Source organism: Plecotus auritus (assembly GCF_963455305.1).
Source record: "Plecotus auritus genome assembly, chromosome: 6".
NCBI lineage: Eukaryota > Metazoa > Chordata > Mammalia > Chiroptera > Vespertilionidae > Plecotus > Plecotus auritus.
This window is the reverse complement of record NC_137773.1, coordinates 135,862,153-135,887,979: the sequence shown is the minus strand read 5'-3', so window position 1 is coordinate 135,887,979 and position 25,827 is coordinate 135,862,153. Positions and strand designations below refer to the sequence as shown.

Here is a 25,827-nt window from a genome sequence, read left to right as displayed (position 1 = left end):
ATCAATGGGAGAGTGAAATAGCAATCATCTGCCTCCTGCAGGTGCCCCACTGGGATCAAGTCCGAAACTCAGGCATGTGTCCTAACCGGAATCACACCAGCAGCCCTTTGGTGCATAGGATGAAGCTCAACCAACTGAACCACGCCAACCCACTTTCAACTCTAAAATATTACCGACCTAGCCCTAGCTGGTTTGGCTCAGTGGATAGAGCATCAGCCTGTGGACTGAAGTTTGAGTCCGGTCAAGGGCATGTGCCTGGGTTGCATGCTCAACCCCCAGTAGGGGGCATGCAGGAGGCAGCCAATCAATGATTCTCTCTCATCATTGATGTTTCTATCTCCCTTTCCCTTCCTCTCTGAAATCAATGAAAAAAATATTTTTAAAAAATAATAAAAAATAAAATATTACTGACCTAGTTGGCATAGACATATACTCACAAAAACTGAGGCTGCACTTGGCACCCATGCCCACAAGTGCCTGCACATGCACGTGCGCACATGTACACAGGTGTTCACATGCACTCACCCACAGGCATGTTCCGACATGCACACAGATGCTCACCCAGTCACCATGCACTCAGATGCCTGCCCACACACACCACACTGTGCCCATTCCGGGTCAGGAAGGGGGGATCCTTGGTCAGAGTCACAGCCCAGCTTGTATCTGGCACTGAGCGTGAGGTTTGAGGGTGGCTGTGACCACAGGTGCTCCAGGGGGCTGGAACATAATGGAAGGTGAGCTCTGCCCAGGCATTCACTAGCTATCCTGCCCAGCTGGCCCAGTCCTCCAGGCTGATTAGGGCTTGGCAATGGAGTTGGGGGAGCAAGGGTGTGGGGGAAGGGCCATGTCAGCTGTGCCGGCACCGTTTGTGGCTGCTGCCACAGAGGAGGAAGTGGGCTGCCTGTGGTCATTGGGCCACGGTGCTCACAGGCTGGGGGCGGGGGGTGTCCCACCGCTCTTCAGTGTCCCAGTGTGCATGCCTGGTGGAAGTGGAGGGCGGGAATGCAGAAAGGGTCCTTCTCTTGGGCGGTCTGTGCACTTTCCAAGGACTGGGGCCCAGCGGGGAGGCCCGTCTGTCCGAGGTGTTTCCGGAGGCTCACTTCCTCTGGGCTGCCCAGGATGTGGTTTCATAGCAGAACTGACCAGTCTTCCATCTGAGGCTTGCCCTGCAAGACTTGTCTGTGAGGGAAACAGCATTTGGCCAGTGGATTAGGCCGACTGACCAGGCTTTCCAGTGCCAGGGCTGGCCAGGCCTTGATGGAGGCTTGGGGAGCCCTCTGCCATGAAACCCTCCACAATCCTGGCTTCACTCTTGCTCTAAGCCAAGGCTCAGAGCATTAGATCCACAGGCATGGCCCCCTGTGTATCAGTGGCCATGGCTGGGCTGCACCTCTGGGATGAGGTGGCTCCAAGCAGCTGTATGAATGAACCTGGGCAAGTGCCTTTGATACCCAGTGCCTCAGTTTCCCCCTCTGACAAATGAGAGAATGATAGCATTTGCCTTTGTGGGGTTGTGCCAGAAACAACAGATAATGTATGCAAAGTAGCTAGCACTGTGCCTGGCACATTGTTAGTAGTTATGTAAAGCACTTAGCACCCGGTTCATGTAACTGTTCAAAACACAGCAAGTGGTACTTGCTGGAGTTATTATGTCAGATGGCCTGGGCACTGGCCCAGTGTCACAGGGCCAGGTGGCTGAGAAGCCGGGTCTCTGGCTCCCTTATGCCCCCTGGATTCTGCCTTCAGAGGCCATGCTGCAGGGTGGGGAGGGTTCTGTGGGTTCAATAGGTTCTGTGACCTCTGAGGAGAGGAGCTCCAGGGTGAAGCAGTTGTGCCCACTCAGCCGCCCAGCCCCCTCCTGCTCTGCTCCCCCTCACTCTCTTTCAAAGAGAGAAAAATAGATCTCATGACAAATAGAGGGGAAAGGTAGTCCAAAGCTGCCTGCTGTCCCTCAGGCCTCTCTTGCCCCCCCACCTTTACCTGGTCCCCCTTCCCACAGGACATTGTGCTTGGAGAAGCTGAGGCTGGCAATGAGGGGGTGGATGGTGAGCCCTCCTGCCAGCCTGCCTACACTTCAGACCCCTGGAGTCAGTCTTTGGACTGGGGTGGAGGCGGACATCTGGGACTGATGGCGGCTAGAGGAGTGGGGAGAGCTAGAAATACCCGCCACACACACATCCTTGATAAATGCCAGTGGATGGCGGGACCCTGCCTGTCTCTCAGAGAAGGTTGAGCCGAGCTTTGGCCTTTGCTATTTGGCACCAAGAGGCTTGGGACCTCAGGTGTGGGAGTGGTAATGATGGTGGGGTAGTTGGCAGGTGCTGGGAGGCTAGAGGGCTGGAGATTAGCATTTCCCCGGGCTAAGAGTGTGAGGGCAACCTGAAGGTTTAGGAGCAAGACCTCTGCAGGCATCAGACAGACCTGGGTTCAAATTCTTGCTGGATATGTACTGGCTGTGTACTCTTGAGCCAGGGACTGGACTGCTCTGAGCCTCAGTTGCCTCATTATGACTGGGTCAGAGGAGTAAAGGAAGGCAGTGGTTGAGGAGGTCAGGGGGGTAATGAGTGAGGTTGGGTGGGGCAGGACAGGGAGAGGAGTCTGGGTTTATCAGAGGGGAAACGGGAAACACTGGGGGCTTAGGCAGGGGGTGATGAGATCTTAAAAGACCCATCATCTAATTACTGAGGCAGAAGACTGTGGGGGCCAGACCAGAGGATGGAGAGCAGTGAGCAGGCAAGTGCAGGGCCTGGGGCAGTGGGGGTGCCTAGATGGGGACAGCAGGCAAGAGAAGAATGGACTTCAGGATAGACTGCTGAGGCAGAAATGATGGTGTTGCTGTGTAGGGAGAAAGGGGGAGGAGGAAAACAACCCCCAGGTGTCTGGCCTGAACTACTGGGCAAGCACTTGTGCTGCTGGGAGATGGGGGGCACCTGGGTGGGGAACATCGGTAGGTCTGTTTTGGATGTATTTGAGTACCTCTAGAGCATGGTGAGGTCAGGGAGGCAGGTGGCTCAGGAAAGTCTGGGCTGAAAGCCAAGAGGTAGCATGGACAGCCCAGGCTGGGGAGGAGAGGGTTCAGCGGGCCTTTGGTGAAGGCTCTGGGTACAGGTCCAGATGACTGTCCTTTGAAGGTCCCTGCCAAGGTGCCCGGGAGGGCAGGCTTGTGGTGGCTGAGCTGCTGTTTTCACAACAGCCCCGGAAGCTTTGGATCAGTCTGTGGCTGTGTTGGGTAAACAGGTGCAGTGGAGCAGCCAGTCGACAAGGCCCAAGGTTGGCTCAGATGTCTGCTTGCTGTGGGCTGTGGGTGTTGGGGGCTGGTGGGTGGGGGAAGATAGGAGGATTGCAGGATTTTATAGTATCAGGGCTGGAGAAAGCTTAGAAGTATTCATTGTCACGATAGGGAAACTCAGGCCCTGAGAGGGACAGCAGCTGGCCTGGGGCCTGCCAGTGGACTCGGGCTTCCTTTGCCCAGCCCACTCTCTTCCTAGAGCAACAGACCAAAGCAGGTCACTGCAGGACTGGGTGGCTTGAGAGAGCCCCTTTACACTCAGCGCACGCAGACCAGATCTGAGCTCGACCTGCCCAGCCCACACCCAGGCCCCCACCTGCCGTGGGACGGTACACACAGTCCTGCCTCTCTCTAGCTTTCTTCTGATCCCTAAAGTGCGGGAACATCATCTGGGCCCACTTCCCTTGTGGGGATTCACAACAAAAGCCTTAGAGGGCCATCTCCCCTTCTCCCAAACACAAAGATGATTGTCAACAATCAGGAAAATCATGGCACCTCTGTGAGTGCAGAGAGAAGGGCTGAGGGATAGGCTTGGGGCCTGTCCCTGGGCGGGGGGGGGGGGGGGGGGGGGGGAAGAGGAGGAGCTGTTCCCTCCGCAGCTACGTGCACAAGCCCTTGCCCCATTAGAGGCCAGATGGACAATGCTGGGGCTAGAGAACCAGAAGGTCCCTCTCTGCCTCTCCCGGGAGCAGCCCTGTTGGCTTTGTGTAAATTGTTCCACCTCTCTTGGTCAGTTTCTGCCCAGTGAAGGTCATGTGTGGGGTGCCTGGCATAGCCATCCCACCTGCACAGGTTCAAGCCCTCCCCTTCTGTGTGCCAGGCCTGTGACTGCCTCATCCTCATCCTCATCCTCCAGCCTCTGCTGACTTCCCCTCAGACAGGTGGGCAAGAAGGCCTGCCCAGCAATGAGCCTGACCCTCCCACTCCTTCCCTGACCCTTCCCTGAACTTTGGACTTTGTTCTGGGACTTTCTCCGCCTCCCTCAGTGGGGAAGCCCAGCCTGCCCGACACCCGGCTGCCCTCCCTTCTCCCAGACACTGTGCCCCAGGAGCTGCCTTAGAAAAAGCTACATTTGGACTTCCTGGGGCCAGATCCTGGTCAGACATGTGTGGGTCCCTCAAGACTTGTGCTTATCTTTGAGCATATGGATCTCTCTGTGCTGATAAATTCACGAGGGTAGTAATGCCCTTTGTGGTCTGCGTGGGCCTGGATGTCTGTCAACACCTGAGAGCCAGTGAGTCGGGGAGTGTTTCTCAGTGTATGTGTCACTTGAGTTGTCATAGGAGTGTGTATATGCCTGTGGCTGCAGCTGTCTGTGTCCAACTGCAGGCAAGCTCCTCATGTGTAACTGTGTGTTTGGGTTGGTGGGTGTGCCATGTGTGTGGTTACTCTGGGAGAGGTCCTGACATACCCCCACCCTGGCTCCTCACAGAGGCCCCCTTGTCCCCAGTCCTGCCATGAAGGGCCCTTTCTTCCTGTGGCTGAGCCAAGGGCTTCCCCAATCCTACAGCTAGCTGGGGGACTCAAAACCTGTGCCTGGTGTGGGCGATGCCCCCGAGGAGGTCCTTCCCCCCGCCCCCACATGCTGGCAAGAGCAGGTGTGAGCCGATGCCAGCCAGCGTTCCAAGTCCTGCTTCTCAGACTCTTCCAGACCCTCTGGCTGGGCAGGCCCATGGCAACTCTGCTCATTCTCAGACTGAAGCTCTCCTTGTCCCCCCAGCCAACAGGACCTCCAGCTCCCATGCTGCCCCAACCCCTCTCCCTCGCATCATCCTGCTCACTGCCTGAGCAGTGGTCATAGCCTCCTCTGAGCACATATTTATGTGACTGTCCCCACCAAGCTGTGGGGTCTATGAGTCTAGCGTGTCTTGTCACTCTGGTGAGGAGAGCTGGGGGCGACCTGGGGCTGGGGTGGGCTGCACCCCATCATGTGCAGATATCGCATGCATGTGTTTTCTGGGGAGGAGGGCCCAGATCTTTCATGGGCTCTTAAGGTATAGTCACCCCTTTTGCAACTGCAAGTTTCAGTCACACTGCCCACGCCTCTCCACGGATTCCCCTCTAATTCCAGTGGTCTGGACCCAGCAGTGGGCTTTTTTAATGTCCCTGGGACAGTTAGGTGTTCCATAAGGGCTGACAAGGGTGAGCTAGAGGCAGAGGCATTGCCCAGACAACAGACCCAAGTCCTCTGCAGGAGCAAGATCCCAGACACCTGCATAGGGTACCTGCTGGGATGAGTAGGAGGGAGTAGGGGATGGGCATGGTGCCGGGGAGCAGCTGGCTTCCTGGGGAGTGGGGAAGGATCCAGGGCTAACCTTTAGAACTGTCTGGAAGGATACATAGGAATTCAGGAGGACATTCTGAGGGAACTGCATATGCAAAAACAGGGAGGCTTGAAAGTGGGGCACAGGCTGAGGCAATGACTTTCTCCAAGGTCATTGGGAGCCAGGAGCTTCCAAGCTGTGGGGAGAATGAATAGAGATGGGCCAGGAGTGGTGGCAGGAAGGAGGGGTCTCTGGGGAAAGGGAGGAGAGTCTAGGCAGTGGCTGGTGTGGGGGGGGTGAGGGAGGGGATGAGAAGGAGCCTTGCGGCTGAGACTCCTGTCCTGGGGAGAAGCAGGTGTGGGGAGCATCCCTTGTTCTGGGACCACAGCTGGTCCTCCTCCCAGGACAGGACTGGGCACATAGAGGCTGGTGTACAGGCCCTGGTGGGGGGCCTTGAAAGGTCTTGCTAACCCTTCCTCCCCACCCCCTGCTCTTCTTGCTGGGCCCATTTCCTGGGTTATGAAACCCTTGTGGCCTCCTCAACTTGCTTCCGTAGGGGAAGGCCGCTGGGGAGGCCATCCTCCCAGCCAGGCTGCTACCCGCCTGCCCAGCTTGGCAGCTTCCGCCACACCCGGCCCCTGCCCTGTTGCAACTCTGCCAGCGCCAGCCCCGCTCCCTGCTGCGGATCACACTGCCCTCACTCCTCTTTCCTTTCACCACCTGGGCCTCATGTGCCTCCCCACTCCTTCATTCAACCTTCTAGGCCTTTGTGGGCTGGACTTCGCAGGTCCAAGCAGGGTCTGCGTCTGTAGGAGGGCCTAGTCTGACACCACCGCCACCCAGTCTTGGTGGTGCTTTCTATGGGCAGGCAACAGGCGCTGCCCCAAGGCTGGGCAGGAGAGGGTTGCATTAGAGGGGCATCTCTGCTCCTCAGGGCTCTGTTTAAGGGAGCAGACCTCAGACCCACCAGGTGGCCTCAGCTGATGTCTCCTCACCCTGGTTTACTGGAGCTCTGCAGGCCACCTCTCACTTGCCTGGCACCTTTCTAAGGGACCCTCCCTCCAGGTTCACACACACTCCGAAAGCCTGGCCAAGGCCTTTCTTCTCAGGCCCCCCTTTGCTCCTCTGTCCAGTGGGTATCACCCTGTAGCCTGTGAGGCAGAATCAAATGCCAGGGAAGGGCTGGGGCGGAGGGGCCAGGTCAGCTCGGCGGGCCGAGGGACCCTCGTTGTCTTCGGTTTCCCCATCTATACATTCACATCAGTCTCTAAAGGCTCATCTCTTGGAGATAATTTGGCTTGCTGGGTTTTATTTTTCCCTTTTAACAAAAGTCGTTATCAAACAATTTACACACGATTGTAGAAAAATTAGAAAATGCATTCCCATTCCTGGTGGTGCCACCCCTCAGGCTATGTCCCCTCCACGCCTCCTTTGCTGGAACACACTGATGTGCATGAGTGTGGATGTGTAACATGCATACTTGTCCTCTATGTCCGGGGCGCTCCTACTGCCTCAGACTGGTTGGGAGCAGGTTTCTGCCGCCCCGAGGAGGTGCCCTGCTCTGGCCTGGCCGAGCACCACCTCTTCTTCTCTCTGGTGCTGGTCTATGGCAGGGTAAGGACCCTTTTCCCCCTGGGACTGGAACCCAGCATTGCCAAGCCTTCCCTGTTGTGAAAACCAGACGCTGGCCTAAGCAGCTGGGACAAGAGGGAAGGCAGCAGTTCAGGGTCTGTCATTGTATAGAAGGAGGTAGTCCTCAAGGTCAGCCTAGGACCAGCCTGCAGGGGGTTGGGTGGATAGACTCTGATCAAGCACAGGTACCTGTCTCCTGCTGTCCTCACCTCTCTGTTTGCTTTCTCTGTCCTCATGAGTGTGTTGTGTTGCTGCTCCTGGCCCATTTATTTCTCTACTTCTGCCCCCTCTTTCCCTTCATCTCTTTCTGACATGGCACACTGGGAAGAACGTGGCAGGCCTGGATTCAAGTCCTTCTTCCACCATTTACTGTCCGTGTGATCTGAGGCAAATCACTTAGCCTCTCTGAGCCTGTTTTTTCATCAGTAAAATACCCATCTTCTGCACCTGCACAGGGATAGAATATGCTAATGCAATTACACGGCCTCAGAAAATGATAGTCCTTACAAGTGGGGGCTCTGATATTTGCACCCAGACCCTTTGACTCCAAGTCCAGTGCTCTCTGTTTCATTGGCTGCCTTCACTTTAGGTTAGAGAAGCAGCAGCATAGAGACTCGGAGCCCACAGGCAGCTGGGAAAGGCCTGGCTGGCCTCAGCTGGCTCCAAGGAGATGGTCCCCATAGAACCCTGTGTAGGGTCCAGCCCCTGCCACCTCCATGGCCCTGCAGAGCAGTGATGAGGCTGAGCCCGTGGCCTTCCTCTGGGGCCTGTGAGCCTGGGGCTATTTGCATGGGGCTATAAATAGTTGGCACACCTTGCTTTTGTGCCGTTACTTTACCTCCTGGCCTTCCCACCAGTGTTCAGACATCCTATGAGGTAAGTGGGCAACCCTGGCTCCACTGTGCAGTGGGGGACTGGTGTGCAGGGACCCAGGGTCCCTCAGAGTCACACAGTGGTGGAAGGAGATGCCGGCTCATGGGATCTCTCTCCCTCCTGGGGTCCGGGCAGTACAGTTCGGGTAGAGGAGGTGATAGAGCCTGGTAGGACCCAGGCTCTGGTTTTAGACCTAGGAATTAGGGCGAGGTCTCCCTCCATGTGGCACTGTGGCCTGGCGGTACAGGTTTGGGGCCAGGGCCCACTGTGGTTGTGGTTTTCCCCTGGTGGCTTCTAGCTAACTGTGAGCCAGCAGCTGCTCTGAGTGTGGCTACAAAGAGCTGGAGGCTCAGCCCGGGCTCTGACACCCCCATTCTCTCCTCCTTGTAACTGGGTGGTCTCCATGGACAGCTCCTGGCGGGCCACCTGGAGGCCAGGGAGTCATGGAGTCTGTGGACCATCTGGGCTGGGCCCCACAGGGAGGCAGTGGGAGGAGGAGCCGCCAGCAGGTGTTTGGCACACTCTCTGCTTCAGGGCGAGCAGCTCTGTGTTCCTGGAGACTTGGTTGCCCTGACTGAGAAGTGGGCTCAAGTTATCAGGACTGTCGTCCCAGGCGGGCGGGTGGGTGGAATAGATGCGGTGGGGGATGTGAGGGTGCTTCATGCACTGGAAGGGAGGTGTACGGGTAAGAAATGGGTGCTGCAGGCAAGAAGTAGTGGTAGGATTAAAAAGACCCCACCTGAGGCCTGTGGGGTTGATGTTGGCTCTTGTCCTACACAAGTTCTTGTCATGACGGCCCTGCACTAAGGGACCCTCATCATCTGGGAATGGGGGCTGACTGAGCCTCAAAGTGGTCAAGAACCCTGCATGGAGTCCCACAGCCAGGGCAGCATTGGTGTTAGGGTGTTGCCACCAGGCAGCTTGACCATTATTTTGCCCCCAGGGCCTGCCCTGGCCTCCTCTCCCCCAGGAGTCAAGCCCCTTTGTCCCTGCCCACCTCCCACTCAACCCTCATTCCCTGTGTCACTCAGAAAGTCCAGCGTTGCCCCAGCTGGGTCTCCAGGTTATTGTCCCAGCTGGGTCTCCAGGTTATTGCCCCTGTTAGTTCTCGAGGTTGTCTTGTGAGGAAGCATGAGGCTGAGCATGTCTGCTGGGCTCAGACCCAGAGAAGTGGGTGCAGACATGTAGCAGTGTATGCTGTGCAGGGAGGGGCCCTGCCGGTTGGTTATTCTGGACTCTCAGGGAGCACTCACCTGGCTGCTCCAGGCATTGGACGCTGGGCCAGGCAAGGTGGCAGGAGGGACATGATGTTCTTTCTGCCTGGGGGTTTGGGACACTCATCCAGACTCCTATACCCACTCCCAGCCAGACCCATGCAGCTCACTCCTCACATCAACATTACCTGAGTGCCCACAACCTGCCACCCACTCCACATCCTCGCAGGCACACACATCTCCACAGCTGTGCAGCCACACCACATGCACCCTCACACACACTAACTCGCACACTCACGCATGCTCAGCCCACAGCTGGTCTCCTCCCTTCTACTGGGAGGTCCTGGTGGCTGGCCTGGCTGGACTCAGGATGAAGGCTTTGGGGCCTGGGCTCAGATGTGAGTTCACACGCCCCCACTCACTCCCTCTGTGTAGGAGCCAGGCCCAGGCAGGGGACATAATGGCGTCTGCCCGCCCCCCCCCCCCCCCCGCCCCGCTGGCCCCTCTTCTCTGCTCTGGCTGCTGGCCTCAGAGGACTGGCCAGGCTATTGGGCTGGACTGCAGACTGAGGTCAGTGTTTCCTGTGAGCTCATCTGGCTGGGAGCTCCCAGCAGACCCGCTGCTGCTCTGGCTGCCTATGGAGGGGCCAAGGGAGCCATCCCTGAGCAGAGTGGCTGCTGCATGTGTACACATACATGTGCGTGGGAGGGGTCAGTGTCTGAGTCCGCCACTCTGCGGCCTGAGTTCAGGATGGAGGAGGAGTACATATGTATGTGCATATACATGAGTGTGTGTTCCTTCAACCAGGGTTAGGGAGCACCCTCCTATGTGGCGCCTAAACCCCAAGCCAGTGTCCAAGTAGGCGTATGAGTGTGCGAGCATGGGCTTGCACATGTGAGCATCCCTCATGAAATACAGCCCGGAAGACCCTCAGGGTCATCTCCTGAAGTGACCCTTGATTTGAGGAATGTGAGGAATGGAGGAGTGTGGGGCTAACTTGTGAGGTTTAAAAAGCAAATTCAGCATTACATTGAACATTAAAGTAGTTTTATATTTAGGAAATAATTTGTTTGAAAGTGCAGGCAAACTTCCGGGAATGCAAGAGGCCCCTGATCCTCAGGGGCTCAGGTTCAGAAGGGTCAGGCACACTGCTGTGGGCGGGGCCTTTCACTGCCTGGCCTCTGAATGAAGTGGGCGCTTCATCAGTGGAACTCTAACTTTAGGTTCTGGCTTGGCCTCACAGTGTCTGTTTCCCCATTTGAAAAGTGGATGTGGTCATTTTGGCCCTGCTTGTCTTCCTGGGTATTTAGGAGCAAAAATTTTTTAAAACCAAAAAGGGCTGTGTGGGCAGGGTGTGGGAGGAAGGGGCGCTGTCCTTCACATCTTGGCCAGCACATGCTGGGTTCCAGGCACATAGTAGTAGATGTGTTCAGCTGGGCATTAAAGGAGGCATTGAATGACTTTACAAATGGTTTTGTAAGGGGGTTCCCACCTTGAGTGGGGGTCCCCAACCAAGGGGGCTGTGCCAGCCAGCTTTCGCCGGCTGTCCCATCTTCTAGTTTTACCAGGGATGCCACAAAGCTTGACTTACCTAAAACTTCTCAACTTTAACATTTTAAGCACCATGTGGACCAAACTCAATTCTGTGAGAACTCTGGGGGGAGTGGATACCTGACCTGTTCCCGCTGGCCCTGCCCTGCTGGCCTGCTTCACCCATTCTTTCTACACAACCCCATCACAGGCCCCAACATGGCACCGTTCCTGCGCATCGCCTTCAACTCCTATGAGCTGGGCTCCCTGCAGGCCGCGGACGAGGCAAGCCAGCCCTTCTGTGCTGTGAAGATGAAGGAGGCACTCAGCACAGGTAGGGCTGGAGGCTGGACCCTGAGAGGTGCAGCAGCCAGTGGAGCTGGGAGTCTGGGCCTGGTGGGAGGCAAAGGCAGGGCCCAGCCTTGTGCCCCCAGAACCTCTGTGGGATCCTTCCTCGTCCTCATCTCCTCTTCCTCATCCTCATTGGCAGAGAAGCCCCGCCCCCCAGCCCAGCTATGGAGGCAGGACAGCAGAGGCCACCAAGTGCCAGCACTGGCTGCATGGAGCCCTCACTGGGGCTCGAGGCTCTGGCTCCTCCTCACCCAACAGTTTCCACCTGTCCATGTGCCAGGCCCTGTGCTGGGCACCGAGGACATCACAGTGCTCCAGGGATGGCCTGGCCTTGCCCTCATGGGGCTTTCCGTCAGGTGGGGGAGCCAGACGATGAGTCCTGTGAAAGGGAAGCTGAGAGTAGGCACACTCCCAGGCTGGAGTCAGGGACGTGGTCCCGGGAGAGAAGACCATTCCTTCTTGCTTCTGCCTTCATCTGGTGAGCCCTGGCTCATCTTTTAGGTCTTAGCTGAGCTGTCTCTTCCAGGAGCCTTCCCACCCCTTAGGCCGGGACAGGCCACCTACATGGGCAGGTCTGGAACTGGCCTTACCCACCCCAATTTCAGGACAGCTATGATTTAACATTTACCGGAGGCATGAACGGGCCCATGTCTCTGCCTGCGACTGAGGTGCCAGGAGGGCAGGCACCCAGGTGTAACTTTTCATTCTGCCATGTTCCTTGCCTCCAATATAGTGGCTGGCATGTGGCAGCTCTCAGCACAGGTTCACTGAGTAAGTGCATAGGGAAGGGGACATCTGGGTGGGACTGGAGGAAGAGGGAACAGCAGGGGCAAAGGCCTGGCGATGGGACCTGGCAGGACCCCCACGAGGAGCTGCCACAGTTCAGTGTTCAGGCGTGTGTTGTGAGAGGAGGAGGCTGGTGAGGTGAGCAGAGCACAGTCGTGCAGGCTGAGCAATGGGACTCAGTCCGAAGGACACTGGGCAGCCACGTGGGCCATCGGGAGAGAGCCGAGCGGATTCTATCGGGGCTGAAGCCTGTGGGAAGTCTGGAAAGGGAGGGACAGAGGGGCCCTTGCTTGATGTGACTGGCTTGGCCCCCACTGCAGAGCGTGGGAAGACGCTGGTGCAGAAGAAGCCCACCATGTACCCCGAGTGGAAGTCCACGTTCGACGCCCACATCTACGAGGGTCGCGTCATCCAAATCGTGCTGATGCGGGCAGCTGAGGAGCCCATTTCCGAGGTGACAGTGGGCGTGTCCGTGCTGGCTGAGCGCTGCAAGAAGAACAATGGCAAGGCCGAGTTCTGGGTGAGGGGCGCGTGAGCTGCGGTCCTGTATGCCTGTGCGTGCGTGCGTGTGCACACGGGGAGTGAGCATGGCTGCTGGGTGCAGCTTTGCAGCTGAAACAGCTGAGTTCGAATCACAGCGCTGCAATTTACCAAATCCTGGCTTTTCTGTAAAAAGGAGAAGCTGCTAAAAGACCCTACCTCAGTGTTGGTTGCTCAGATGAAATGAGCAGCTGGATGTAAAGGGCTGATTGCAGAACCGGCACAGGGTGGGTGCTAGAGAGAGCCAGCCTTGTTATTGAAACTACCTTTTTCCCTTTTGATTTTGTAAAGGTAGGAAGTGCCCATAGTAAAACATACCACACTATACGTGAAAGCGAGTCTGGCCCTAACTCCAGGCACCAGGCTCCCTTCTCAGAGGTACCCATTGTTCCCAGTGCTGTTTGGAATCTTTGCAGATATTCCAGGCCCAGGCAGGCATTCGGGAACAGCAGTTATGATTTTCAACAGCGAGAAGGGGAAGGCTGATGGTCCATCACTCACCTGCCAAACCAAGACTCTGCACACACATGTGGCCCTTGTGGCCATGGGTGCCAGCATTGGCAGAGAAGCCCCGCCCCCCAGGGTCACATGTGGTCTCCTGCAGTCAAGATGTCCCCGCTAGAAAAGACCTGTGACCATGAGCCTCCAGGAAGGGCTGAAGGCATTGGGCCAAGAGAGTTGACTCAGGGCTGCACTGACCCTCGGTCAATCAGGCAGCGGCCCTTGCTGAGCTCTCTGTCCACTACCCTGAGGGACAATGTCAGTCACCAGGCCTGGGTTCCTGGGAGGGGAGGGTCCTGCCCTTAGAACCAGCCAGTCTGTTGAGGAGACAGACATGCAGAAGCCCTGACAGTCAGAAAGCCAGCACGTGTGAAAGTAGGCGGGTGTCAGTGCCTCTGCATGTGCAAGGGGACACAGGGCCTTGGTTCTGATATCCTTGTGAAGGGGCAGTGGTGTTGAGGGTGGGGAGTTTCCCTTCCCACTGTTCCCAGGCCATGCGGCCAGGCTGGGTGTGGGGTGGATCCTTTCACTTCCCCAAATGTAATAATACCCCTGAGTGGGGGGTGGGGGCGGGGCTCAGGGGCGGGGCCTGTCCCTGCCCACACCAGGCAGACAGGTGCCCTGCTAGGCTGCCAAGATCTTGGCCTTGGGGGACCAACCATGGGGGCGGGTTCTGAGTCGGGCTGGGCCCGGGCCCGCTCCATTGACCCCCCCCACCCTCACCCTTGCAGCTGGACCTGCAACCCCAGGCCAAGGTGTTGATGTCTGTTCAGTATTTCCTGGAAGACGGAGGTAAGACTTGCCCTACCTGGGCTGGGGATGTAGGTTCAGAGGCCAGAGCCAGGACAGAGGTGTATAGAAGCAGCCCCCACCACCGATCTGTCCAGGGCCACCTGGGAGGGACTGTGGGTTGTCCCCTGTGGCTGACCTCACCATTCCATGGCCCCCAGATTGCAAGCAGTCTCTGCGGGGTGAAGACGAGACTATGTTCCCAACGATGAACCGCCGTGGAGCCATTAAACAGGCCAAGATTCACTACATCAAGAACCACGAGTTTATCGCCACCTTCTTCAGGCAGCCTACCTTCTGTTCTGTGTGCAAAGAATTTGTCTGGTGAGGGCTGGCTGTGCCCACCAGGGGGCTGGGGGAAGGGAGGGCCACACCCCGAGCCTCCCCTTCTCACCCTGCCTGGGGATTTGCCTTTCAGGGGTCTCAACAAGCAAGGCTACAAATGTAGGCGTAAGTGTCTCCACAATCTGGTTTGTATGCACATGTGTGTGCATGTGTGCCTGACAGTGCCTGGGTATGGTCACAGGAGAGTCTGTGTCTCCAGTGTGTGCACGGGAGGTTTTCCACATCAGAGTGCATGTGTGAACGATAGCTGTGGTCTGTGAGTGCAGGAGTGCGTGCAGTTCATGAAGCCACTTCTGTGTACCTCTTCCTAACTCTTTGCACTCAGTGACATCACATTGGTGGCCTGAAATAGGTCACAGTGGAGAATTCACAGAGAAGTCAGCCACTGCTGTGCATCAGGCCTCTTCCCCCAGAGAAGCTGTCAGGCCTCGACCAGCACGCCCCTGCCTGCATGTGTGCTTCTGTTAGATGTGTGTGCATCTCGGTGCCCACGGATGAGTACACCTTTCTCCACGAGGGTGCCTACACGAGGCAGTGTGGGCTGGCCATTATGAGCACAGGCTCTGGAGCCAGACTGCCTGGGTTTGAATCTGGTTGTACTATTTCCTCACTGTAGGGCCTTAGGCAAAGTTACTTAACCTCTCTGTGCCTCAGTTTTCTCATCTATAAAATAGGGATAATAGTGCCGTTGTGGAGATCAAGAGGGATAAAACATGTAGAGCTGTGTTTTAAGTGTGGTTGGCACATGGTAAGCATTCTATGTAAGAAGCCTTGTCATGATTGCACATGCTGTGTGTGTATGTATGTATGTCTGAGTTAGGGTGCATCTGTCTGTGTATGCATGTGCACGAGAGAGCGCTTAGGAGCTATTTGCTGTCCTGGGGCATAGAAGAGGGAAAGGGGGGCTCCCTTGCCTCCAGTTCTCTCACTGCAATACCCCATGCCCCTCACTTCTGCCCCCCCTCCCTGCCCACTGGGACTCCTTAACCCTTTCCTAAACTCTGAGACCCACCAGATCAGCCTGTCCTCCTGCCCCATCCTTCTCAGGCCCCTCCTTCAAGGGCTGGCAGGAGGAGAGAAAAATCAAGCTCTGGGCCGAGGCCTCTGTGGGGTGAGGGTGTGGGCGGTTGGGAGAACAGTGGCTTTGTGTAGGGGGCTGGACTGGGCCTGCTCACAGACTCTGCCCTTCCCGGTGCCTTCCCATCCCCCTCCTGGGCCTGCGCCTCCTCAAGAATGCAACGCCGCCATCCACAAGAAATGCATCGACAAGATCATCGGCCGGTGCACCGGCACCGCGACCAATAGCCGGGACACCATAGTGAGGCTGGGTCCAGGGCAGGGCCCCGGGGATCCGGGGGGCTTGGCCTGGTGGGAAGGGTTTGGGCTCTCCCTCTGTCTTCCCTGTGGGGCTCACGCATTCCCCTCCCCCCATTTTTCTTGTTCCTTCCTTGGATCTCAGGGTTGCCCAGTCCCCAGTGGAGTTCTGTTGGCATCTTGCCATGCATGGGGTTGGGAGAGAGCTAGGGGTTGAGGAAGGGGCTGGAGCTGCCCTGTGACCCTTGACCTGTGATCCCTCTACCCCAGTTCCAGAAAGAACGGTTCAACATCGACATGCCGCACCGGTTCAAGGTTTACAACTACATGAGCCCCACCTTCTGTGACCACTGTGGCAGCCTGCTCTGGGGGCTGGTGAAGCAGGGATTAAAGTGTGAAGGTGCGTGTGAAGGGATTAAAGTGTGAAGCTCTTGGGCTGGGGGGAGGAATGGGGGATACTCCCAGCTGTGCCTACCCACTGGACCCCATAAACTCCACTTAACTGATGCTGCCTTTGCCCTCACGCTGGGGATTTCATGTGGGGAGGCCTTGGGGAGCCCTCCCTACTGGCCCAACTGGCTCTACCATTTACTTGCTGTGTGACCCCTGGACAGGAGGCCCCACCTCTGTGAGCTCTGCAAACTCAAGTGTAACATCGGGCTCAGCGTAGAGTAAGACCCAGAGAGTCACTGCTGCACAGAGCAGGTGCTCCCCAAACGCAGAGGAGAAACAGGAGGCCCCTGCAGGAAAAGGGACTTGTCTAGCTTGGCCCACACATTCTTTGAAGGGTCAGAATTACGTCCTATATCTTTGACTTTTTCTTCTTTAAATAATGAAAGATTTGAAGTGGCTTCAGATACCTTTTCCTCTAAAGACAGGAAACCCAGCAGCCCCCACCAAAGCCCTCCTCCCTCCCGTTTTCTCCTCCACCCTTCCCTGCCCTTGGCTGGGCCTGCTGGCTGCCCTGCCTGGACAGGGGCCTGACGGGCCTGCTTCTCCCTCACCCCAGACTGTGGCATGAACGTGCACCATAAGTGCCAGAAGAAGGTTGCCAACCTCTGTGGCATCAACCAGAAGCTCTTGGCTGAGGCGTTGAACCAAGTCAGCCAGGTGGGCAGCACCGTGGGAACCTGGGACAGAGGGCCAAGGGGTTGGGGGTCAGGGTTCACACCCACTCCTGGGGAGCCACAGTGGGGAGCTTTATACCCAAGACCCCGCTTCTGGAAGGTCCAGCTCAAGGATTAAGCAGCAGGGGAAGGTGGGCTTACCCCCTTAGAAATTAGTTATTCCAGCAGTTCTGTGCTTGAGCGTGAACCTGGGGGGTGGGGGGGGGGTGCAAAGTCGAAGCACTTGAAACTAAAAGCCTTTGTGTGTATATGTTTTTGCGTATGTTGGGTGTGGTGGGGCTCAAGGGATGCCACAAAACTTTAAGGTAAAAGTCTAGAATCAATCACAAGTGGAGGCAATACAAACATCTATTGAGTAACTGTTTGGGAAGGTGGTATCCAATTTACAAAACTTTTGTTTGTGATTACTGCTTTCCAGACCACCCAGGCGTTTCTGTGCCGCTGGCAGAGTGTGTGTGTGTGTGTGTGTGTGCTCGCGCGCGCGCACGTGCACGCGCTGCTTGGGGGTCCCGCATTGGTATGGCCAACCCTCATCCGCCACCCCCTTTTTCAGAAAACCCCCCGGAAACCAGAGACGGAGTCTGCAGAGCCTTTTGGGATATACCAGAATTTTGAGAAAAAACTAGGACTCTTGGGAAATTTTTCCCTAGGTAAAGGGCCTGTTTCCCCAGGAAAGTCCCTACTTCCCACTAGGGCCGAGGATGGGGCCCGGCCACCCTGGGAAAGGAGCCCCTTCCTCTCTGAGGCCCCTTACCCAGCCCACCCCTGGGTCCCAGGGGAGGGGACTCTGCAGCCGAGACCTGAGTCTGAAGTGCCATCTCTATCTCTCCAGCGGACACTGGGACATATGGCAAGATCTGGGAGGGCAGCTCCAAGTGCAAAATTGAGCACTTCACCTTCCACAAGGTCCTGGGCAAAGGCAGCTTCGGGAAGGTGAGGGGCCAATGGCCCTGAGGCAGCTCCGGGGACCTGGTTGGGCGGGGCTCCGGTGCCCTGGCCCTCGGCCCGGGCCTGTCCTGCTCAGTAGCCCCACTTGCCCGCCCGTCAGGTGCTGCTTGCGGAGCTGAAGGGCAAAAAGGAGTTCTTTGCCATCAAGGCCCTCAAGAAGGACGTGGTTCTGATCGACGACGACGTGGAGTGCACCATGGTGGAGAAGCGGGTGCTGGCGCTCGCCTGGGAGAATCCCTTTCTCACCCACCTCTACTGCACCTTCCAGACCAAGGTGTTGGACCTTCCCACTGTCATTGCCGCAGGAGCTACAGCTCCCCTCAGCCTCCCACTCAAGCCCATGTCTCCCCTTCAGACCGCTTATGCCAGGGTTGTGTCCCTGCCTCATACTCCCCGGGAGGGCCATGTCTCCCCCTCTCACGTCCCCCAGGGCAGTGGCCCTCCCCTTTCTGTGCCTCTGCTCACCCCCCTCCCCACCCCAGGAGCACCTGTTCTTCGTGATGGAGTTCCTCAACGGGGGAGACCTGATGTACCACATCCAGGACAAAGGCCGCTTTGAGCTGTACCGGGCCATGTAAGTACGGGCCCTGTCTGGGGAAGAGCCACTGCCGGTCTGCCCTCCATTCACTTTTCCCTCTCCCTGGAGAAGCCATGCCAGGCTAGGGCTGGGTGGAGAGATTGGGGATAGCCGGGTCCCACCGTATAGGACACCTGGGTGGTGGGTGAGCTCTGGCTGGGTGCACAGCACAAACATGCTGGCTCCTGTCCCCTCCTGGGACCTCAGCCAGGGCAGCCTCACACACGATGATCCTGCACAACACAAGACCTGGTGTGACCCCCAGGCTAGCATGTACCCCCTAGCCATGTGTGTGTGTGTGTGTGTGTGTGTGTGTGCGCGCGCGCACGCGCGCGTGTGTGCGTGTATGCATGTACATACATTTGTACATCACTATAAATGCATACACTCTTACAACAGAAACTTGCCTTATTTGGAGCATTTCCTTCATAATTTTCTTTGCTGCCTTGGCTGCTAGCCTCCACTTGCCTGATACAAGATGTGCTCGATCAGGCCCAGGTTGTCCGTGGAGCTATTTGCAGCACTTCCTGCCACTGGAGGTGGGGATGAGGGACCAGGGAGAAGCAAGGGCTGGTCAGCAGAAATTCCAGAACACTTTGTCTCTCTCTCATATCCAGGTTTTATGCTGCTGAGATAATCTGTGGACTCCAGTTTCTACACAGCAAGGGGATCATTTATAGGTACAGGGTGGGTAGGGAGCAGGGGTGTGAGGGTGTGGGGGCGTGGGCAGCTTTCAGGAAGGGAAGCTCAAACCCATCGTGTCCTCTGAAATGCTCTGAGTGGAGCCCGCCCAGCTATGGCCCCATCTCCACTTGGAGTCTGTTTAATGGGATATTTGCCTAAACCTCCTACCCCATTGCTAGGATTCCTGGTGGCCCCTCAGCGGAGGCTGGCATTGCTCCAGAGGCTGGGAACTCACTGCCCACCCCATGCTCGGCCCATTGGCGGGAACGCAGCACCGAGTGGCACAGTGTCTCCCTCGGTGCAGTCACTCTCATGCTGAAGCCATCGGAGCACTCTCAGCTTCCACCAATAGGAACTGGTTCCATAAATTCCCACCCAATAAATACGATCCCATCTGACAGCAGATTACTGTGCACTCATCAAAATGACTGAGGCTGCTGGGCCGGTTGCTCAGTGGTTAGAGCACCATCCCGAGGACAAAAGGGTCCCGGGTTGATTCCCAGTCAAGGGCACGTACCTTGGTTACAGGTTCGATCCCCGGCCCCAGTCGGGGCACGAGCGGAAGGCAACCAATCGATAAGTCTCTCGCACATTGGTGTCTCTATCTCAGCCATGCTCTGTGCCCTAATGTGGGGTGAAGCCAGAATAGGTTGTCAGGTGGAAAACCAACCATGGGACAGTGTATATTGTATATTAGGGCTCACGTTTTAAAAGGTGAGGTAAGATGGGTATTATAATGAGCTTTTAAAAGTATATATATTTTTATTGATTTCAGAGAGGAAGAGAGAGGGAGAGATAGAAACATCAATGATGAGAGAGTCATTGATCGGCTGCCTCCTGTATGCCCCCTATTGGGGATCGAGCCCACAACCCGGGTATGTGCCCTTGACTGGAATCGAACCCGGGACCTTTCAGTCCTCAGGCCAACGCTCTATCTGCTGAGCCAAACCAGTGAGGGTTTATTATGAGCTTTGTCAATACCTAGACTCACTCTGGGGAGGGCCAGGCCATCGAGGTGAGTGGAGGGTGGACTGCGCATGTGCTGTTTGCCTTTTTCTGGTACTTGTTACCATGTGCATTAATTATCTAATCAAACAACTACATAAAGTAGATACGGTCCCTGCCCTGTGGAGTCACACAGAGCTGACCCTGGGCCAGTGACATCGCCTCTCTGAGCTTCATCTGGGGCTTGGAAAGCAGGTCGGCGTGTGCCCAGCCTATAACACACAGTGGGTGGCTCGCCCGAAGCACCTATTTTGGTGCCTCTTTCTCTCCTGCTGCCTTTTCTTTTCCTCCTCCCCTGGCCCGCGTGAGAAGAGTTCTAGACTTATAGGACTGAAAATGGGGGCTGGGTCAAGAGCGGAATTGGCTCCTGATGACCCCTCCCTCTCCTTTCCCCTCAGGGACCTCAAGCTGGACAACGTGATGCTGGACCAGAATGGCCACATCAAGATTGCCGACTTCGGGATGTGCAAAGAGAACATATCTGCAGATAAGAAGACCAGCACCTTCTGCGGTACCCCTGACTATATCGCCCCCGAGGTGAGCTGGCACCCGCCCAGCCTCCAGCCCAGTCAGACACCTCACTCAACAGGGGGGAGCCAGGAGGGCCTCCCTGAGACAGTGATGTCTGCACCAGCCATGAGAGTGAGGAGGCCTGGCCGGGCTCGTGCTCCCACCCCTCTCAGCTCCCGCACCTTCTGCCCCAGATCCTGCAGGGCCTGAAGTACTCCTTCTCCGTGGACTGGTGGTCCTTCGGAGTCCTTCTCTACGAGATGCTCATTGGCCAGTCCCCCTTCCACGGTGACGATGAGGATGAGCTTTTCGAGTCCATCCGAGTGGACACGCCGCATTATCCCCGCTGGATCACCAAGGAGTCCAAGGATATCCTGGAGAAGGTGGGAGGCCTGGGCTAGGCTGGCTAGGGGCAGGAAGCGGTAAATATGGGGGCATGGGAATGCCAGGAGCCTCTGAAACAGCAGCCTCTGAAACAGCAGCCTCACTGACGCTCCGGTCCTAACGTGTTGGGGGGGTTGCTCTCTCACCACATTCGCAGGAGCTCCTGTCCGAGTAGCTGGCACTGAATCGGCCTGTCATGGTGACTATGAGTTAGGTCAGGAGACAGATAGACCTGAGGCTAAACGCTCAGTCTGTCTCCTTATCTGCACAATGGAGCTGTGCAAGAATCCGAGTTGTTTGGAAAAAATCATAAATGTGTGATGCTCCGTTCTGTGCCAGGCAGACAGCAAACACTCAGTAAACAGCCCCTGCTTTTACCCGAGTCCCGGCAGCCCCCATCCACGACCTGTGGTCTCGGGGGGACCTGGGAACACAGTGGGCCAGAGACCATACCCTCAGCTCCAGTGGCCTGGGCAGCAACACTGGGCTGAGCCACCCTGCCTGGGTGCCCTGGGTCTGCTTGGGTGTGTGCTGAGGGTCCAATTCCCTACAGCCCTTGGGTGCTAACCAGGGCCCCTGCTGGGTTGCAGCTGCTTGAAAGAGACCCAGCCAAGAGGCTGGGAGTGACTGGGAACATCAAAATCCACCCCTTCTTCAAGACCATCAACTGGACCCTGCTGGAGAAACGTCAGGTGGAGCCGCCCTTCAAGCCCAAAGTGGTACGTGACCCAGCTTCCTTCTGTAGGGGCCACACACTCCGTGTTGCCTGCTGCCTTCGGGGTGGGCACCTCCTTTGTCCTGCCTCTCTCCCGTGTCATTCGCATGCTTTCTCCTCTCTCTCCTTCCAGCAAACCTGCTTCCCCACACATTCAGTCACAGGCTCTACTCTGATAGCCTCACCCTCCCTCCCCTCACTCAGTCATCCTCATCCAACAAACACTGGGAACCCTCAATCCAGCCATCCCTTTACCTACATTTTTTTAGTGCTGCTGTGTGCAGGGGACTGTGCTTTGGAAATCAGGGTTAAGGCTCCCCTTCCTCTGTCCCTCCATCCATCCAATCCATTTCCAATCAATATTGGAAAGGCTGAGTGCCTGTAGGGTGCAGACTGTGCTGAGCTGCTCAGCAAAGTGGGAGGCCCAGTCCAGAGCTGGAGGAGGCCCAGCTCCACAGAGATAAGAAACTTGAATACAGATGACCATTCATGATATAACACAACAGGACAAGAGCTGTTAACAAGGCCACACATGATCAGCTGTCACCAGGCATGTCTGTCAGCAGGAGCCCAGAAGGCATAAAAGGGGTGCATCTGAGAGGAAGTGGGACATGGGCAGGGCTGGGGGTATCTAGGAGGCGTTTCAGATAGAGGAGGAGTGATTCACATGAAGGCCCAGAATCCACAGAGGCCACCAAGGAGCCAGCAGGAGAGTGGAGAAAGGCTGGGGCCAAAATTCTTTTTAATCTTGGAAGTTGGACTCAATGGCCCTTCTCTGATCACAGTTCCATCTTCCCATTCCTTTTCTCTCTGCGTCCCCTCCTCCGTCAGGACACGCTGTCCCGCTGGACAGCCTGTGTGATGTGATGTGTCCATCATTGTGCCTGGAGGTCGCAGAGCACTTTTACTGCTCAAACGTGATGCCTCCTGGGCTGGGCACGTCACTCCCAGGCGAGGCCGGCTGCAGGAGAATCAACAGCCTGCTCTCAGACTCGCTATGACAGAAAGAGGGACGGGCCTACAGATTTCAGGCGCGGTGCTGATTGGCAGCTGGTCAGTGGGAAGAGTGGGCCTGTGGCCAGTGGCCCAAGCAGGCTTCAGCGCCAGGAGAGGATGAGCCAGGAAATGGGGCCAAAAGACCAGAAATCTGGGTTTTTATGTCAGATTGCCCAGTTTTAAAATATTGGCTCAAATGCCATTAAAACCCACTGCTAGTCAAAATGATGTACTTGCCAGCTCGGTTTGACCTGAGGCCACCAGATCTCTGTCACCATTTCACTGTGTCCTTAGAGGCAGAACTAGTGAGCTTTTCCTGTGACCAGCCCTATAGTAAATATTCTAGGCCAGTGGTCGGCAAACTGCGGCTCACGAGACACATGCGGCTCGCGAGCCGCAGTTTGCCGCTCTGTTGACTAATGAGTTTGCCGACCATTGGGATAGGGGCTTAATCACAAGGAACAACAACAGCCTGTAATTATTGGAATCGAGAATCTAGGTCAGTGGTCAGCAAACTCATTAGTCAACAGAGCGGCAAACCGCGGCTTGCGGGGACCGCATGTGGCTCGCGAGCCGCAGTTTGCCGACCACTGCTCTAGGCCGGTGGTCACCAACCGGTGGTCTGTGGACCTCTGGTGGTCCGTGAGGTCCAAAAGGTTGGCAATTGCTGCTCTAGGCTTTGCAGGCCAGATGGTCTCAAAGCAGCCATAGGTGATATGTCGATGAGTAGGTATGGTCATGTACTAATAAAACTTTATTGCCCGGCCAGTGTGACTCAGCTGATGAGCATTGACCCATGTACTAAGAGGTCCCAGATTCAATTCCCATTCAGGGCACGTGTCCAGATTGTGGGCTCAGTCCCCAGTAGGGGGCATGCAATAGGCAGCTGATTGATGTTGATGCATCAATGTTTCTCTCTGTCTCCCTCTCCCTTCCTCTCTCTCTAAAATCAATAAAAAACTATTTTTGAAAAGCAAAAAACTGCCCTAACCGGTTTGGCTCAGTGGATAGAGCGTCGGCCTGTGGACTGAAGGGTCCCAGGTTCAATTCTGGCCAAGGGCATGTACCTTGGTTGCAGGCACATCCCCAGTAGGAGGTGTGCAGGAGGCAGCTGATCAATGTTTCTCTCTCATTGATGTTTCTAGCTCTCTATCCCTATCCCTTCCTCTCTGTAAAAAAAATCAATAAAATACATTTTTTTAAAAAAAGCAAAAAACTTTATGCACACTGAAATGTGAATTTCATTTTCATGTCATGAAATATTATTCTGCTTTTGTTTTTTCCCTAGACATTGAAACATATAAAAGCCAGTCTTAGCTTGTGGGACTAACACAAGCTAAGAAACAGGTGGCGGATGGGGTCTGGCCCTGGGCTGCAGTTTGCCAGATGCTGCTCAGGACCTGCTGCCCTTTCCCTGCCCCGGCGCAGGCTCCCTGCTGGCTTCCCTTCCCCTTGGAGACAGCGGCCACTTCTGGCTGGGCCTCTCTCAGGCTGGCGGGAAAGACTCCCTTTTCTGGTCCTGCTAAGGGCAGCTCTGGCCTGCCCAGCCCGACGGGGTCTGAGGTGTGTGGGAACCTTGGCAGGCTGCCCCTTGGGCCCCGCTCACCCACCTTACCTTGTGCCTACAGAAGTCCCCTGGAGACTACAGCAACTTCGACCAGGATTTCCTGAATGAGAAGCCACGCCTCTCCTACAGCGACAAGAACCTCATCGACTCCATGGACCAAACAGCATTCTCGGGCTTCTCCTTCATCAATCCCAAATTCGAGAGGCTCTTGGAAAACTGAGGTTCCCAGACACGCCACCCCAACCCATCCCAGCCAAGGAGCCTGGGTCCGTCAGCACTGCCTGCCCACCCAGCCCGGGCAGAGCAGGCTTGGCCCCGTACATCAGCACCTGCCACCCTCCCCGCCCGCCCCCCCTGCCCATAAGCAGCAGTGTGACTGTGGTGAGTTCAGCTGCTACCCGCCCCCTCACGCCCAGGAAGGCCTTGGCTCCTGTCTGACTGGGCTCTTAATGGTACTTCTTCTGTGAACTGAGTGTGAATTTGCTTTTCCTCTGCCCTCAGAGGGAAACTGTAAATCCTGTGTTTCATTACTTGAATGTAGTTATCTATTGAAAAAATGTATTATATATATGCATATATATGTATACACACACACACACACACATATATAACAAGCTGTATATATTGCTAAGTAGAGAAAAAAACTTGGGGTAATGTGTTGATCTTTTAAAATATATATATGACAAGAAAAAAAAAAGGGAGCACAATCTGTTTGAACCACCAGGTTCTTTTATTTGTGTGTCTAAATAAACACCAAATGGTACCAACCTGGCTGGTTGTCCCAGGAAGCTGGTGGCTGCTCCCACTTTTGGCTGCTGTGTCCTGGAAGCTAACTGAGCTGATAGCTGCAGGCACACACCCCTGTGCTTTCATGCAAATGTGTTTGTATTTATGGGTTTCCCCTGGCTCTAGGGCCCTGGGTTCTCTGTGGCTTACAGAGCCCCAGGTTACTATGGGGTGATGGGAGGAGGTGTTCCCAGCTGCAGTGTCTCAGGAGGGTGAGGGGTCGTTCTGGAAAAGCAGACAGGTGAAGGCCTGGCCGGAAGGCATAAGCCAAGGCCTAGAGGCTGCCAGACTAGAAAGAAGGACAGAGAAGAGAAAGTTAATGCAGCTCAGGCTTCAAGCAGACCTGGATTCAAATTGCAGAGTGGCCAAAAGACGTTGGCATGTCAATCATTTTAAGCCTGTTTCCTCATCTGTAAAATGGGACAAGGCCAAGTAATGTTAGATGTAACTCCCATCTCATTGCTGTTTATCCCTGTCCTTGCCACAGAGGAGTCTGTGTCTGAGTTCTAGAAGCTACCACTCAGGAGCCCTTGCCTACCTGGAGAAGGGGAGGGGAGCAGAGTAGAAGGAAAAGGTGAGAAAATGCCAAGTGGCTGGGTCAAGGCTGAGAGCCATGCTCCAGTGTCCCCTGGCCTACAGGTTCCCTCCTACCACCTCAGTGTTTCCCCTTTCTTGCTTCCTACTTGTCCTCTCCACCTCTTCTGTCTCTGGGGCATAGGCCTTGAGGCAGCGCTATGCACACACACCGCCTTGCCTCCCCCCCCCCCCCACCCCCGCAGCCCCTCTGGTCCAACCCTCAGCCCTTGGTCCTTAGAGGTGGGTGAGGTGCCCCCTGCGCCTGATTGGCTGGCCCCAGCAGCAAAGCAGCTGACTTCCAGCAAGTTCACTTTTTGGGGCTGAGGTACAAGTTTCCACAGCTGGAGAGGAGCAGGATGAATTGGGGTTGGTGCTTGCCAGGGGAGGATTCTGAGGATGAGGGAGCCCAGTTCTCCTCAGAGATCAAATGTCCCCCTCTACTCTCAGCCCACCATCCTCAGGAAACACGGGTTGAATCCCTGCTGTGCAAAGTGCAAAACTCAGGGAAGGCAGTACGGTCTGGG

General features: G+C 55.9%; 1 protein-coding gene across 2 annotated transcripts in view; it reads left to right on the top strand.

Annotated features, from left to right (window-relative positions):
* The window catches only part of PRKCD (protein kinase C delta), a 29,586-nt gene extending 4,859 nt beyond the window's left edge, over positions 1–24,727 (top strand). Inside the window, exons 3-19 of one of the 2 annotated variants that reach the window (XM_080672626.1) lie at positions 11,014–11,136; positions 12,260–12,459; positions 13,712–13,772; positions 13,931–14,093; positions 14,188–14,219; positions 15,347–15,432; positions 15,699–15,828; positions 16,438–16,538; positions 17,109–17,205; positions 17,388–17,488; positions 17,604–17,777; positions 17,986–18,077; positions 18,698–18,760; positions 20,168–20,306; positions 20,474–20,662; positions 21,254–21,382; positions 24,003–24,727. In XM_080672626.1, coding sequence (XP_080528752.1) covers positions 11,022–11,136; positions 12,260–12,459; positions 13,712–13,772; positions 13,931–14,093; positions 14,188–14,219; positions 15,347–15,432; positions 15,699–15,828; positions 16,438–16,538; positions 17,109–17,205; positions 17,388–17,488; positions 17,604–17,777; positions 17,986–18,077; positions 18,698–18,760; positions 20,168–20,306; positions 20,474–20,662; positions 21,254–21,382; positions 24,003–24,161 — 2,031 coding nt within the window. In that variant the 5' untranslated portion in view covers positions 11,014–11,021 and the 3' untranslated portion in view covers positions 24,162–24,727. The remainder of the gene's footprint in view (positions 1–11,013; positions 11,137–12,259; positions 12,460–13,711; positions 13,773–13,930; positions 14,094–14,187; positions 14,220–15,346; positions 15,433–15,698; positions 15,829–16,437; positions 16,539–17,108; positions 17,206–17,387; positions 17,489–17,603; positions 17,778–17,985; positions 18,078–18,697; positions 18,761–20,167; positions 20,307–20,473; positions 20,663–21,253; positions 21,383–24,002) is intronic. The other variant, XM_080672627.1, reaches the window with a different exon arrangement.
* The last annotated feature ends 1,100 nt before the right edge of the window (positions 24,728–25,827 follow it).